The 15,247-nt window shown below is 49.5% G+C and overlaps 1 protein-coding gene and 1 long non-coding RNA gene across 4 annotated transcripts; one reads left to right on the top strand and one right to left on the bottom strand.

Annotated features, from left to right (window-relative positions):
* Positions 1-2,635: 2,635 nt before the first annotated feature.
* Positions 2,636-7,542, bottom strand: LOC130254377 (nucleolar pre-ribosomal-associated protein 1-like). 3 transcript variants are annotated; one of them, XR_008840695.1, is made up of 4 exons: positions 6,580-7,542; positions 5,119-6,041; positions 3,789-4,489; positions 2,636-2,919 (listed from the first exon to the last, which is right to left on the bottom strand). XR_008840695.1 is itself a non-coding variant. In XM_056493834.1 (2 exons), the coding sequence occupies exons 1-2, from the start codon at positions 5,161-5,163 to the stop codon at positions 4,007-4,009; spliced, it is 528 nt and encodes a 175-aa protein (XP_056349809.1). In that variant the 5' UTR covers positions 5,164-5,172. The 3 variants fall into 3 exon arrangements, 1 of the variants encoding a protein (XP_056349809.1); XR_008840694.1 differs by having other exon boundaries at positions 6,481-7,542; XM_056493834.1 differs by lacking the exons at positions 2,636-2,919; positions 6,580-7,542 and having other exon boundaries at positions 4,007-4,489; positions 5,119-5,172.
* Positions 4,380-9,784, top strand: LOC130254378 (uncharacterized). Its single transcript, XR_008840696.1, has 3 exons — positions 4,380-4,469; positions 5,108-5,353; positions 7,534-9,784. It is a non-coding gene; the product is annotated as an uncharacterized LOC130254378 (long non-coding RNA).
* The last annotated feature ends 5,463 nt before the right edge of the window (positions 9,785-15,247 follow it).

Here is a 15,247-nt window from a genome sequence, read left to right on the forward strand (position 1 = left end):
GTGCCCTTATCACCTCCCCATTAGCAAAACTGACCCCTCCCTCCCTTCTACCTCCATACAGCAGTTCCTCACTGGCAAGCCACGGAGTATTGATGGCCACCCAGACTCACCCTTGCTCCAGGCTGCACCTGACAGATGGCTTGGAACCGACTAAGAGCTGCAGCCCCTCACTGCCTGGAGAGTTATTCACTCCCCCCACACCCCACTCCCCTCTCTCCAGCAGAGCAGCAACATCCAAGCTCAGTGTTCCAGCTGCTCATCTCTCTTCCAAAGAAAACTTAGGAATAAAAGCAGCTGTGAGTCAGGAAGACAGCCAAGTTTGTTTGCCCTTGAAAGGAGGTGGTCACCCACAGTGAAAGACAAAATGCACAGAGAGCTCCTAAGGGAATTCACCCACCCTAATATCTCCTCTAGGAATTAGTCAAAAGCTCCACAAGATGGGCAGCAAGATACCATTGTTACAATCCTGAGGCACATTTCTTTTGTGCTTTTTCAATGTAAATAAAGGACGCCTCAGCCTAAGGGGATGCACACTGCCAAGGAGGAAACACCCTACTCACGGGCCAAGGTTCCCTCTCACCATGTATAAAAGTCGAACAGTTTCTTCACTTAGTGCCAGAAACCTCCACAGAATACAGTGGCAATTTCTATAAGCAACAGGGTCATCAAAGAAGGCTTAAAATGCTTTAAATACATTTCAGAGTCAGAAATCAAAAATATATGTGTACATTTGCAATAACACCCATAGGTGACTCCTGCAAGTCAGCAGGAATGTTTTTCTAGAGAATGAAACTTCTGGAAAACAGAGAAGACATGGGCTAAATACTTAAAGAGTAGGAAAAATGTTTTCTTCCTGAGAAAAAAAAAGTGTGAAAAATGGAATCAGGCCATCAAGGAAGTGATGCTACCCAGTAGGGAACTGCTAAGAGGGTTGTGAACATGGAAAAGTCCTTTATTATCACTGTGGCTCTGTTCTTCAGGGATAGTCTTCCAAACCTTCCATTTTTGTTTAATCAGACTGAATCAAAGTGTTCTTCCTGAACTAAGAAGGGGTTGCAAAGGAATTTTTTAAGGGTTTTAAAGGGGAATTTTGGGGCTTTTTGAAGTCCTTTTTAGGGTTTTTATAAAGGGGTTTTTAAGAGACTTTTGGAGCTTTTTTAGAGGGTCTTTAAGGTTGTTTTAGGGTATTTTTTAGGGATTTTAAAAAGTTTTTTGGGAATTTTTTTTAGTTTTTTTTGGGATTTTGGGGGGCTTTTTTTTTGTTTTGGAGGGGTTTGAGGGTATTTTAAGTTTTTTTTTATTTTGTGGGGTTTTGAAGGTTTTGTGGGGGTCTTAAAGTGGAATTTTGGGGCTTTTGTTTTGTTTTTTTGTTGTTTGGGATTTTTTTGTGGTTTTTAAAGGGGTTTTGGTGCGCTTTGGAGGGATTTAAAGGTTGCTTTAGGGTATTTTTTAGAAATTTTTAAAAGGTTTTTTTTAGTTTTTTGGGATTTTTTGAGGATTCTTTGGCGGGGTTTTTTGAGCGGTTGGTTTTTGGGGGCAGTTTTGGGGGGTTTTTTGGGGGGTTTGGGGTTTTTCTGGTGTTTTTGGGTTTGGGTGGTTTCTTTGTTTCTTTTTCCTTGTTTTTGGCCTTTTATTGTTTTGGTCAGGGTTTTTCTTGCTTATTTTCAGTTCTTTTAGGATTTTTTTTTTCCTTTTTTTTTTTTTTTTGGGGACGGATTTCTTTCATTTTGAACTTTTTTTTTTTTTTTTTTTTCACTTTTTCCCCCCAAAATTTCCCTCCCCAGGTCGGTTTTATCAAGCGCTGCTACAAGGAGATGCTGGAGGGGCACCAAGAGCCCCGAGGACCCCCAGGACTGAGCGAGAGGAGCCCAAGGTCTTTGGGCTTTGGGAAAAAAATCTGCGTTGGGTCCAAGAACTGACTCTAACCCGTTACCTGAACTGTCCAGCTGTGGGATCAGTGTTCAAAATAAACATTGGATCCTTAAGGGTAGAGTCAGTCTCCCTCTGTAAAACCCAAGGGAAGAACAAGGCTCAAAAGGCAGCCCTTGATGCCTCCAGCCCCTGCTGCTGGAAACACTGCCCAGGATTTTGTACAGACAGGACGGAGCCTTGGCACAGCTCTGTCCCTTTCTAGGGGGATGGACCGTGGGAAGGGTTGGAATAAAGTGCCCTGCTCCTGCCTGGGGCAGCTGGAGTCGTTCTGTGCCTTCTTTGGGGGGTGAGGAAAAAAGGCTGAGGGGGACAGGGGCTGGAGACTCGGGGGCTCCCGTGTCCTTTGGGGCACCCCAAGGTCCCGAGGAGAGGGAGCCACGCTGCCGTGAAGGAGCAGGTGAGTGGGGAATGGGGGGGCATGCTGAGGCATTCACAGGGAGGGCTGGGTGTAGAATACAGGAAAAACAGAAGTGTAAAAAATACCTAGATATAGTTTAAAATAAATGTTTTATTGGTTTTATGTGGTTAGAGAAGGGTTTCTAAATAGATAATCTAAATATAAAATAAAAATAATAGAAAAATAAAAATATATTTATATAAATATAAAATACAAATAGAAGTAACAAATTTATATTAAATTTATAAATAATGCGAATATAATATATAGTGTATGAATATAAATTATATATATGAGAATAGAAATATGAAATAGAGAAACAGAAGGGGAGAAAAAGAAATAGAGGGAAAGAGAGTTAAAGGAACAGAGGGGGAGAGAAATAGAGGGAAATAGAGTTAGAGAAACAGAGGGAGAGAGAAAGAGCAGCAGGAAGCTGGTCCATTAGACTGTGCAGCCCTTTGCTTTCCAAAGGTGGCAACAGCTTAGAAAGGATTTGCAGTTTCACGGAGGCCTCGTGGGACGCTCCAGCGTCCTGAATCCCAGCTCCTTCCACAGGCCTTTCCTCAGGACAGGCGTGACAGCCGAGACAACTGCTGGGACAGCAGAGGGCACAGGTTCCACCAGCTGCAGATGTTAATCAACAACACACTAACCCCACATCACTTTCTAATCCAGGCCCAGACTACTCAGTTTGTAGGAAACGATGCTACAGCAGCTGCTAATCTGTTAGGGAGAAGTGCTCCAGAGAGGCTCACTTCTTTACCCAGGGTGCTGACAAGGTCTTATCACTGCTTGACCTTGCAGGTAGAGCTACAGCCCCAGGCAGCCCATTTCCTTTATTCCTATTTACATTTCTGGACAACAAGAGAAATGGAATTCAAGTGATCCTGTTCTATCCAGTTGAATCCTAACTCATCATTTGCTGGTAGAGAATTTAACACACTTGTCCATAGCTGTAATGCTGCTGTAGGTTTAGAAAGTTCTGGACTGCCAGTTTAGGAGAGCATTACTGTAGCCAGCCCACAGCTGGAGATTTGTTTTAGAAAGAAAATTTTTGGACTCTGTAAAAGTGAAAGCTCAGTTTCTGCAAAAACCATCTGGTTGTGACATTGCACGTTCCAGACACTCTTCTATCCTTGCCTGAGCAAAAGGTTTTACCTCCTGTACTAAATCAGGAGAAGCACAAAGACAGAATTCCACATTCACCAAGCATTAAATAAGGGCTTCAAAAGAAAAATCTGGGCAGCAGTAACTGTAAGAGCACTTGGCTTCAGTCTAGCAGGCAAGCCTCAGAACAGCTGTTAGTGCTGCAGAGGTACTTCCAAGACAGTCACTAGAGGTCAGACATCTAGGTCTTATCACCTTTATCTGTGGTGTGAACATGGCCAGCCCTTAAGGCCAGCAGATCCTGAAGAGGGAATGGCCTCCTGCATCAGGCAGGGCTCAGTGGTGCCTTTACCTGCGGAAGGTCGGCTGAATCCATACAGGTCTCTGCACTGCAAATGCACATGAACCAGTGGAAGAAAGCTCTCCATGTGCTTCCTCAGGTACTTCCCAGTGGCACTGCTCAGACACCAGAGCTCCAATTGCAGCAGGTGAGTCCTGGAGTGCTGGATCAGCATGGCCACAATGGCCAGTGAGGTGAGTGAGCACTGGGCAAGGCAGTGAGCCTGCACCTCAACACCATCTGCAAAAACAAGGACTGTCTGTAAAGAGCTGTACCAAAATTTGTCCATAGAAGCTTAACTGCTTCCCTATTTTAGGGGATTTTTCAGATTTCTGAGAAGCCAAGCCCATCTCAGGAAGTTGCAGCATGGTTAAAGTGATCTCCTTCAGCTGAGCTGCAGTCATGTACATGTGCAGCTCCTCCAGAGCCTGCAGCTGGTGAGACTTCCTGGGATAGACCTGGCTTTGGTCCTTCCCCCCAGTCTGCAGCTCTTCCAGGACACTTTTGGTGATGGCTTTGAAATACTTGGACAAGACGTGTCTGTGATCTCTCGTTTTCAGCAGCTGGAGCACCCCAGAATGGAGGTGAGCTGACAGGAGCTTCACAGTGACAGGGTTCAGACCAGGCTGAGGAATAGAGCGCAGCTCCAACGCCAGGAACCAGCTCTCCAGTGCAGGATGTCTGAAAATCAAGGTGAGTGCATCCTCCAGGGTCTGTAACAAACAGAGGTACCAGCATCACTGAATGGATAATCACAGTGCTGGGTAAAAAATATACTCATTCATCTGCCTATTTTCCACAGCTTGTCAGTTACAATTATTGAACATGAAATTGTCTACTAGCTGGCCAGAGGATAAAAAATATTAATGAATTACAAGCACATAAATATCATTCTCCCAACATTTATGCTGTGGGATTTATGCTGTTATACTGAACACTCTGGACGTGTCTGAGCTCATCTGCAGAGGAAAACTGAGTATTCTGGGGTTCATCAACACACTCTAATCACCACAAATTCACAGAACAGATGAAAGGAGAAAAAATTCCCTCCTCAGGTACCTAATTTTCAATAAGGCTTTACACAGGGCTGAGGGAATGCATTTTTCCTGAAAAGGTGATCTGATTTGAGACTCTCCTGACCGTGTTCCAGCTCAGGGGTGGGACTGTGGGTGATGCAGCTGGCTCACATCTCCAGACAGTAGTTTAGCAACCTCACGCTCTACGTTCCTAAGTTCTCCTCCAAGAGCTTGACAACAACTCTCTGATCAGCAAAACTATTCCCCAGAGAATCAGCCAAACCCAAGTTTACTAACATGTGCCTCTGTATGCAGGGATTTGGTACCTTGTCATTTGAAGACACTTCTGTCATCAGAGGCTCCTCATCCATGAAGAGATCCCATCAACCTGATGCTCCTCCTGTTTCTGCTGCTGCTCCAGCTTTATTTCATTGTCCCAGCACAACAAGATGCTCAGCAGGTCCACACAGAGCTCAACAAGTTGAGGACCCAAAGTTTTACCAAGCTATGAAAATAAAGACATCTTGGAAGTGAAGAAAAGAGGAGGATGGGAGCAGAAGGGTAATTATACAACAGGAATAGGAGTTAACTAAGAATTACTTAGATTACAACCTCTTCTGGGGGAAGGGACCACTTCCCTTAATAGAAACCTGATGCTAAGAGAAGTCTCAGGTTGCCAAAAAAATAGTGATAGAATTTCATTTATGCTGTGACATTTGGAGGTACACAGGCCAGTGAATTTTACTCTCTGCAAAGGCTTCTTAGGGAGACCCAGGAGCTGGATTAAAATCTTGAGTTTATTTGCATTCACACTGATCAGCAAGGTAACCCATGCAAAGTAAATCCAAGGCTCCTCAATAATAAGAACTTACATTTGCTTACAAATTACATGCAGTTTTGTACTGTGTAGGCTCAGAGACAAGTACAGAAAAAAGGGCTGCAGAACTGGAACCTAAGTTTGAACAGCTAAGTCTACCTTCTACATGAAAATAAATCAAACATAACCACAATATTATTACAATATTGCTCTTACCCTGCTGAAGTTCTCCACTGTGGATTTCAGGTATAACAGCACATGCTTTACTCCCAACAAAAGCTGGTCAGGTGGGAGCCAGGAAGCCAATTTTGTCTGAACACCACCTTCCAGTAGGGTATTGCTTCCTCTCTCATAGGCTCTCTTTAGCAAAGTGGTAAATGCAGAATCCAGGGGCACAGCAGGTTCTTTGCTCACCTCCTCGTGATTTTTAAACTGTTTAAAGTGAAAAAAAAATCATAAGAGAAAAACAGTGATGAATATGAAACAAAAATCTCCTCAGCTCCCCATGTTTTGAGATGAGCTCTGAGCTGAACTCAGGTGGAGTGTAGTAGTGTTCACTGCTGGCCTTGGAGAAAAACTCACCAAACCCAGCCCAGGGGGCCTGTGATCCCCAACCCAGCCAGAGGCAACTGCAGGCACTCTGAACTGACACATATAATCTGCAAAAGGAAAAAAAAATGATGCAAAGTAGCCACCTACTCATTAGAACTGATTACCTCTTCTAGATACAGAAAGCCATCCACCCAAGTTTTCTTCCTTTGGCACACTCTGTCACAAATTATAACTGTGTTTGACAATGATCAAATGAGTGTTGATGCCTTTTTTTTTCCCTTTTTTTTTTTTTTTTTTTTTTTTTTCCCTGAAATCCCACCTAGGTGCTTTATCTTTATTAAAAAGGAAAGGGCTGTTTGTTCTAATTGTACTAGAAATAAATCAGGTGGTTGAAGAAATAAGTCAGGTGGTTGCACACCTTGTCTGGCTGTGGTGTCTCCCTTCAGCTCTAGGAATCACGCTTATCAAGGTGTCCTGTTTGCAACACAAGCAGAAAAAGGTACCAAAATTCATCTTGGAACTCATATTTATAAAAAGTGGCTAGATTATTTTTTAAAGAATCAAAAGATAAAATAACCCAAGTATATTTTTTTTCTGTAACTTTTTCTCCCTGCTCACAATATAGCTGCACCTCAGAGCAGCTCCACATTGCTTTCTCTGTAGAGAACTGATGACACTGAGATTGTCTTCTCTAGCAGCTCCTATGACAATTAAAGCTGAATTTGTTTCTTGGCCTACACAACAAAAAACAAAAACAAAAAAACAACCAAAAGAAACAACAACACACCAAACAAAACAAAACAACAACAAAACAAACAAACACAAGCAACACAAATTTGGGCCTCTAAAAAGTTTGGAGGCCATTCCAAAATACCATTAAAAAAGCCACAGGAGCAAGTTCATATTTTGCATTTGACAATATAGAGAGAAGAAAAATAAAAGCAGCATGAGTTGGTGCTTGGGTCTAATGACAGAGTTTAAAATATTTGAACTGCCATTTCACCTTCAGATTAATCATATAATCTCTGACACATTGTAGTCACACCATACCTCAGTTTTACCCTCTGTATATCGAGGACAACAACATTCACTCCCATTCTTGAAGAGGTTTAAAAGTTTTGTGAAAAGAACCCCAGATAAGTATAAATAATTATAATAATCAATTTTGGTTATCAGAGAGCTTAAGGGGCTCCCTTCACACATGACTGATGGGTGCTTTGGGAGACAAATGAAGTCTTTAGGCAAGATTGTGCCTTTTCTTACCTTTTCTGCCTTTAATTATTACTTTTCACCTTCAGATAGGCTAGTGCTGATCAGGAAATCTTACCCACACTGTTAAGTGAAATAAATCCCTCACCTTTTTATTTGACAGCACTGAAGCTCTTTCATTGTACATGGAGCCACATTAATTATCAATTCCTACTTGCCTTCTCCCCACCACACAAATGAAGAGGCTCATCCTGTTTTACTCATCATCAATGACAGCAAAGGTGTGATCCATTTGTTCTAATTTAGTCACCACCTGCCCAGGATCTGAGGCAGGCACCCTCAGCTCTGTTTATTATCAGCAGAGAGAAACAGGTACCCCCAGAGAGCAATTTGTCTTATCCCAAGATGGGGGTGTCTAGAACAGGTCACAAAAATCACACTCTGGAGATTTTTGGGGGCATTAAGGCAGCCTGAGGTGACTGGCTCAAACTTGGGTGCATAACTTCTGCACATCCCACTCAGAATGCCCACAAGAGCTGCTCAAGTGATGCAATAATTCTCACTGCAGGCTGACACGATCTGAATGGGACCAGCATCTCCCAGCACAGATAAAGTCTGGCCTGGACAGTCACAGTTAGCAACCCTGCATTTGATGCCTGACATGAACCAGGAGATAATGGTGGGATTGCAGCTTTGAGAGCCACCAGGTGAGCTCCACCCAGCCATCATTAATCAAACACACTCTGCTTCCACATCCCAAACTTTGGGGCCTCCAGGCATGAGGCAGCAATGCTCAAATGTGCAGCTGAGCATCTCTTTTTTCTGGAGCAGCAAGTTCCTTATTGCTAGTGACAGTAAATTAGTTACTATGGATTCACAAACACCTGGTGATCCCAGTCTAATCATTAACCTTCCTGCAAGGTGGGAAGGCTCCCTATCAAAAGGATTAAATTTTAAATTTGGAGCCTCACTTAAAAAAAAAACCAAAAAACAAGATTCTTAAAGTTTTTCATGATTGCTCAGAAGATTGACTGGAGGTAATTTTGACAAAGCAAAAAAGATGTTGGAAGGTTTCTTTTCCAACATAAATCCAAACACAAGACCCAGATATGTGGATAATCATCACTGCAATGCAATTGTCTCTCAGGGGACACTGGTACATCCTACAGGGCACACTGCAACAGCACAGAGCAGCTCAGGACAAGAATTAATTAAACACACCCAGCTGCTGACACCCCTTCCCAAGAAACTCTGGTTTCTGTACTACTGGCAGAGAGGCCTCAAGTGAAAAGATAAATTAACAAACTTCCAACAAACTCAAAAAGAAGAAAGAACAAAGGTGGTGCTTCTGTCTGTAAAAGCCTATTAGTACCTCCAGAAATCTGTCTGTATCTGTCCCACCCCTGAGTTCTTCTCTCCTGCAATCCTGCTGCCATCCTAATCACTTTTGAAGTTGCTTATTTTACTGTTTTATTAAATCCCAATTCTTCATACTTCAGGTGTTGGAGGTACTGAACATAAATTATGTTCTGCCCTATTTCCAAGGTACAGAATTCTTATTGTTTCTATGAAATCATTGCTTAAGTCTCTGCCAGACACTTGGGCTGTCTGAACACCTGATGCCGTCTCTCCCTGCAGGGATCTGCAGAGGTCCCTCATCAGCTGCAGCCACCAGAGTTCCACACTGATGCAGGAGGAGCATCTTTGCCTTTGGAGTGGGAGCTCTGCTCGCTGGGCAGTGAGAATTGCCCTTTCCCTGCATTTTGTTGAGTCAGCTCAAAGCACAAAGTGCTTCTTAGTTTTCCCATCTGTGCTGGACCTCACTCAACAAATGATGAGCCAGGGGTGTGTTGTGCTTCTATCCTCTTTCACCTTTACCACCTGCTAATTTTGGAACGTGCAGTTTATAATTACAGCGCTATTCCAGGGCTCCTGGCTTGGGAAAGGAGAGTGTTTTAAAGGGAAGCTTAATGGCTGCCTTTTGGTTGAATACACCGTGAAGAGCTGAGCCTGACCTACATTAAAAGCTCAGAGAACTCTTCATTCTGCAGATGAATAGAGGGTCCTAACACTGAGGGGAAGGTACATACCAATTTCTAAATCTGAGTCTGCATCTATTATACTTTTGTCATGAAGACGGGAAGCTTTTGATAAAGGGGAGGAAAATTAGAGAATAATTTCCTTTCCTGAGGCTGCACCTACAATCAAAGGAGAATATCAACTATTGCAAAACCCCGAGCATGGGGAATTTTACTCCAGAGGAAGTCAGTGATCAGGGCTCTTCTCTCTTTTTCTAGGGTTATTAAATATTATCTCAGAGTAAACCATCTGTCTGATGATTTTCCACTGACTGATACTTTATTTGTGAATGCAATACTATTTGTGAAATAAAACCGCCTTATTAGGATATTTAACCATCTTGGATCTTTAGAGAATCATTGAACAAAGTGATTATCTCAGTTAAAAGGAATTAATGAAAGAACAGAATTATCAGAAAGGTCTGAAAGGAAATGGTAATCTGTAAGGGCCAGAATGAACGCTGAGGGAGAGGTGGGTGCCCCTAGTCATGCTGAGGGGATGTGAGGGTCACTGAGGGAATATGAGCCTCACTGAGGGGAGGGCAGGTGCCCCTGGTGTCGCTGAGGGAGTAACAAGTCACCGAAGTGTTGTAAGTAAAATTTGGTTGATGTTTGTTGTGGGTTGGGGTTTGTTAGTTTTCTAAGTCAATGTTAATGTTTTAGCTCCAGGGGTGGAGTTCGTTGTTTTTGGGGGTTGGTTGAAGTGTTGCCATGTGTTAATTAATGGTAGTTAACGGTTTAAAGGGGTCCCGGGTGTGGCGCGGGCTGTTCCAGAGGGGCGTGGTGGCTCCTTGGGATGAGTCAGCGCAGTGACAGCGGCGCCACGGGCTGCGACAGGTGGAGGGAACTGCCCAATCACTCGACGCCCTGCGAGAATGAACGTCACTGATGACCAATGGAAGCTCCGGAAACGGACCAATCACCGCGAGGATCCAAATCCCACCAATTCTGGGCCGAGGGGAGGTTAAAAGAGGGAGTGTCCGGCCGCTGCTCGGGGTTGTCCCGCGGAGCGCGTTTCGGATGGAGCCCCCGCTGTGTCAGGAGTGGTGATACACTGTATTGTTTTCCGGCTTGCTGAGGGGGGACTCGGGCTTATCTCGGGTCCTCCGCGGCGGCCTCGCGCCCCGCTCATCTCAGGCGCGGGGGCGAGACCTCAGTCGCGAGGTGTCCGCCATGTGGACAGCTCGGCCCGCTCCCCTCACAAAGCGGGGGGGGCTTAAGGCGGCAGGCTGGCCTCGCTCCCCTCACAAAGAGGGGCCGGGTTCAGACGGCAGGTTGGCCTCGCTCCCCTCACAAAGCGGGGGGGGCTTAAGGCGGCAGGCTGGCCTCGCTCCCCTCACAAAGAGGGGCCGGGTTCAGACGGCAGGTTGGCCTCGCTCCCCTCACGAAGCGGCGAGGCACCTTGCGGAGTACTACACGCCGTCGGGGAGGCAGTCCCTGGGTGAGACATGGCGGCCGTCAGAGGATAGCGCAGTTCGTGAGGAGAAAAGATGAGGTATGTCAGACGGGACACTAAGAACGTGATGAGGGAGGATTGCTGGATACCCTCGCCTCACCTGTGGGGCAAGGGGTGAACATTTTGGGGTAAAATTGAGTTGTTTAGGAGCAAAGGCGGGGTAATGGTTGAGGTACATGAAGCGGACGTTTTGGGTGGAAAATTGTGAGGGGCTCTCTCGGGGAGAAAGGTGTTTTTGGGGAAAAGTCTGAGGCGATTTGGGGAGGATAGGCAGAGAAAATTTCGTGATAAAACCCGAGGGTCACTGAGGGGAGTGGCATGTGCCCCGTATGTCACTGAGGGAATAAGAGGTCACTGATTGAGTGGCCGAATGCCCATGTGCCACTGAGGGGACATGAGCGTCCGTATAGCGGGGTAGACGCCATTTCCGTGGCCGTGCCGCACTGCAGCATGCGCCGTGAGGCGCAGGGGCGCGAACTCAGTCGCGAGGTGTCGCCATGTGGGCGGGGCGGGGCCGCTCCCCTCACGCGGCAGCGGGCGTTCAGCCGGGTGTGTTACTGAGGGGCATAAGGATCACTGAAGGAGTGGTGTGGGCGCTGCTTGTTGCTGAGGGAAAGCAGAGGTCGTTTGGGACACGCAGGTGCCCCTGGTTATCGCTGAGGCTCCGTGAGCTTCTCTGACAGGCAAAGGGTACCCTGCCTGAGGCGAGGGCAGACCGTGTGCCGCTGAGGGGGCGTGAGGATTGCTGCGTGGGGATGCGGGCGCGCCCTGAGGGACACGGGAGGGGCGGGCGGGTTTCCATTGGGCGGCCGCCGTCTCCCGCTCCTCCCGGCCCGGCCCCGCCCCGCTGCTCCCGGCCCGGCCCTGCGCCGGCCCCGCCCCGCTGCTCCCGGCCCGGCCCCGCGCCGGCCCCGCCCCGCTGCTCCCGGCCCGGCCCCGCGCCGGCCCCGCCCCGCTGCTCCCGGCCCGGCCCCGCGCCGGCCCCGCCCCGCTCCTCCCGGCCCGGCCCCGCGCTGGCCCCGCCCCGCTCCTCCCGGCCCGGCCCCGCGCTGGCCCCGCCCCGCTCCTCCCGGCCCGGCCCCGCGCTGGCCCCGCCCCGCTCCTCCCGGCCCGGCCCCGCGCCGGCCCGGCCCCGCGCCGGCCCCGCGCCGCTGCTCCCGGCCCGGCCCCGCGCCGGCCCCGCGCCGCTGCTCCCGGCCCGGCCCCGCGCCGGCCCCGCGCCGCTGCTCCCGGCCCGGCCCCGCGCCGGCCCCGCGCCGCTGCTCCCGGCCCGGCCCCGCGCCGGCCCCGCGCCGCTGCTCCCGGCCCGGCCCCGCGCCGGCCCCGCGCCGCTGCTCCCGGCCCGGCCCCGCGCCGGCCCCGCGCCGCTGCTCCCGGCCCGGCCCCGCGCCGGCCCCGCGCTGCTGCTCCCGGCCCGGCCCCGCGCCGGCCCCGCGCCGCTGCTCCCGGCCCGGCCCCGCGCCGGCCCCGCCCCGCTCCTCCCGGCCCGGCCCCGCGCCGGCCCCGCCCCGCTCCTCCCGGCCCGGCCCCGCGCTGGCCCCGCCCCGCTCCTCCCGGCCCGGCCCCGCGCTGGCCCCGGCCCGCTGCTTCCGGCCCGGCCCTGCGCCGCTGCTTCCGGCCCGGCCCTGCGCCGCTGCTCCCGGCCCGGCCCCGCGCCGGCCCCGCGCCGCTGCTCCCGGCCCGGCCCCGCGCTGGCCCCGCCCCGCTCCTCCCGGCCCGGCCCCGCGCTGGCCCCGCCCCACTCCTCCCGGCCCGGCCCCGCGCTAGCCCCGCCCCGCTCCTCCCGGCCCGGCCCGGCGCCGCTGCTCCCGGCCCGGCCCCGCGCCGGCCCGGCGCCGCTGCTCCCGGCCCGGCCCCGCGCCGGCCCTGCGCCGCTGCTCCCGGCCCGGCCCCGCGCCGGCCCCGCCCCGCTGCTCCCGGCCCGTCGCGCGCCCCGCTCCTCCCGGCCCGGCCCCGCGCTGGCCCCGCCCCGCTCCTCCCGGCCCGTCGCGCGCTCCTCCCGGCCCCGCGCTGGCCCCGCCCGGCCCCGTGGGGGCCCTGCGCCGCTCCGTCCGGCCTCGCGCGGACCCTGTCCCGCTCCGCCCGGCCCCGCGCTGGCCCTCCCCCGTTCCGCCCACCCGCGGCGGCGCGGACTTTAACCCTCTGTGTCCGGCTGTCGGCGAGAAGCCTGGCGGGGCTCCATCCCCCGCCCGGGGAGTACCATGGGGCAGCCCCTGCGGGGGAGACACGGAGGAGGGGTGGAGGATATAATAGGTTAATTTTCTTTTTCTCTATTTCTTTTGGTGAACCAGTGTGTTCTAAAGTGTTGGTGTGTTCTTGTCTTAGGGCAGCTCTTAAAGAATGATTCTTATTTCTTAAAGAATGAATCTTATCTCTCAAAGCATGATAGTCATTTCTTTCTTCATCTAATTGTTTTTGCAAAAATTTCCACTAAATTTTGTGAGAGTCAATAATTGCTCTTTCTTCACTTCTTCACGTAAAGCGAATGTCTATAGCTGCTGTAAGACAGGCCCCCAAAACTGAGCAGAGAATGGTCTTATTTCTGCCCAGTTTGAATTTTGGTTCATGTTGCAAAAAATGTATCCTATCAATTACATTTTCTAAATTAAACCAGTTACTGTGCGCCCAGTCTTCTCTGCCTTGGGAGGGTCTGGCATTATACTGAGCTAGCAAAGCGAAAAATGTAGCTTTATCTTTTGCATTATGATTTTCAGTCATTTTGAAAGAAGGAAATTAAACCCACTTCAAAAGAAATCAGCGCTTAATTACACACACAGCTTTTGCTGTCTACAAGCTCTTTATTTCAGGGAGGGTAGACACACAGCCTGCACAGTTGTTTTTTTAGGAAAGGAAAAAGTACGCATGCACACACACTCTACGCAGTTTTCCCCCCCCTTATTCAGGGCAGGGTAGACACACAGTCTGCACAGTACCCCCTCCCAACTTTTTAGGAGAGGTTATTGTACATGTATACACAGCCTACACAGTTTTCCCCTCTTGTGCAGTTTCTTAGAAAAGGGAAAAGTACACATGTACACACACCATACGCAGTTTTCCCCACTTATTCCAGGGCAGGGTAGACACACAGCCTGCGCGGTACCCCCTCCTAACTCTTTAGAAGAGGTTAGTACACATGTATACACAGCCTACACAGTTTTTTCCATTATTTTGGGCAGGGTAGATGCACAGCCTGCGTGGGACCCCCTCCTAACTTTTTAGGAGAGGTTAGTATTCATGCATACACACCCAACGCAGTTTTCCCCCCCTTATTTCAGGAAAGACAGACACACAACCTGCACAGGTTTTTTCCCTTCCTAATGTTTAGGAAAGGTCAGTTCACATATATGCAGTAGTAGATTAGAGTTACAAATGCACTCCTCAGCCTGCGCAGTATTCTCCTTAACTCAGGGAGATCTCTACACATTCACACACAGTAATAGACTAGAGTTATGCATGCACTCCTCAGCCTGCTCAGTATTCTCCCTAACTCAGGGAGGTCAGTACACATTCATACAGTAAAAAAGAACAAGAACAGCGCAGTTTTGCCTTTTGCACCAAGAGATCATTTGTGAATTTCTGAAGACAGAATCCTCAAACGAGTGTAGGGATGCTTTTCACCTAGGTGTGTGCAGTTTGCGGGAAATCTGAAATGCCCCCCTTGCTTTCTAGTCTGGCTCATCCTGTCGAGGTGACCAGCTAGGTGCAGCTGAGGCAATACGTCCCTCCCCTGTTACAGACTACACACAACCAGCAACCCTTCTGTCTGTCAGAAACCCTTCTGTCTGTCCGTGACGCCAATTTATGTCACTATCTGCTCAACCCAAGTGGGAGTCGTGATGGTTTGTTCGACCCCAGGGTGCAAAGACAAAAGGCAAGGGACTCAGGTTTGTTTAGCAGAAAGCAATAATGCAGTTTATTGAGTGCCAAAGAGAGAGAGAGAGAGAGAGAGAGGGGGAGAGAGAGAAAGGATGGGATATAGCTACCAACAGACAAGATGCATCCTTGTGGTCGTCCGACGAGACGTGTCTTCAATATGTTGGGGAGAAAGGCATTTCAAAGTCTTTTCTAAGAGAGTCACTTTTTATAGTTCTTTTGCAAAGTGAGTGGCTTCTGGCCAAAAGGTGGGAAAATTTATGGACTATTGTATGTAGAGATTGTAGCTCCATGATGCAGGTGTGAGGACAGGGTGCGATAACCAGTACCCTTTAGCGTACCATGACAAGCACCAGGCACAGCTACAAACAGTCCTTGGCCTGCAAGCATCCACCTCAGCCAGGCCGGAGCTCTGATTCAGGGAAAGTGGTGCAATCTCAGGTCCCAGTCTCTGATGATGGTCATGAGGC

Source organism: Oenanthe melanoleuca, chromosome 5, assembly GCF_029582105.1.
Source record: "Oenanthe melanoleuca isolate GR-GAL-2019-014 chromosome 5, OMel1.0, whole genome shotgun sequence".
NCBI classification, from domain to species: domain Eukaryota; kingdom Metazoa; phylum Chordata; class Aves; order Passeriformes; family Muscicapidae; genus Oenanthe; species Oenanthe melanoleuca.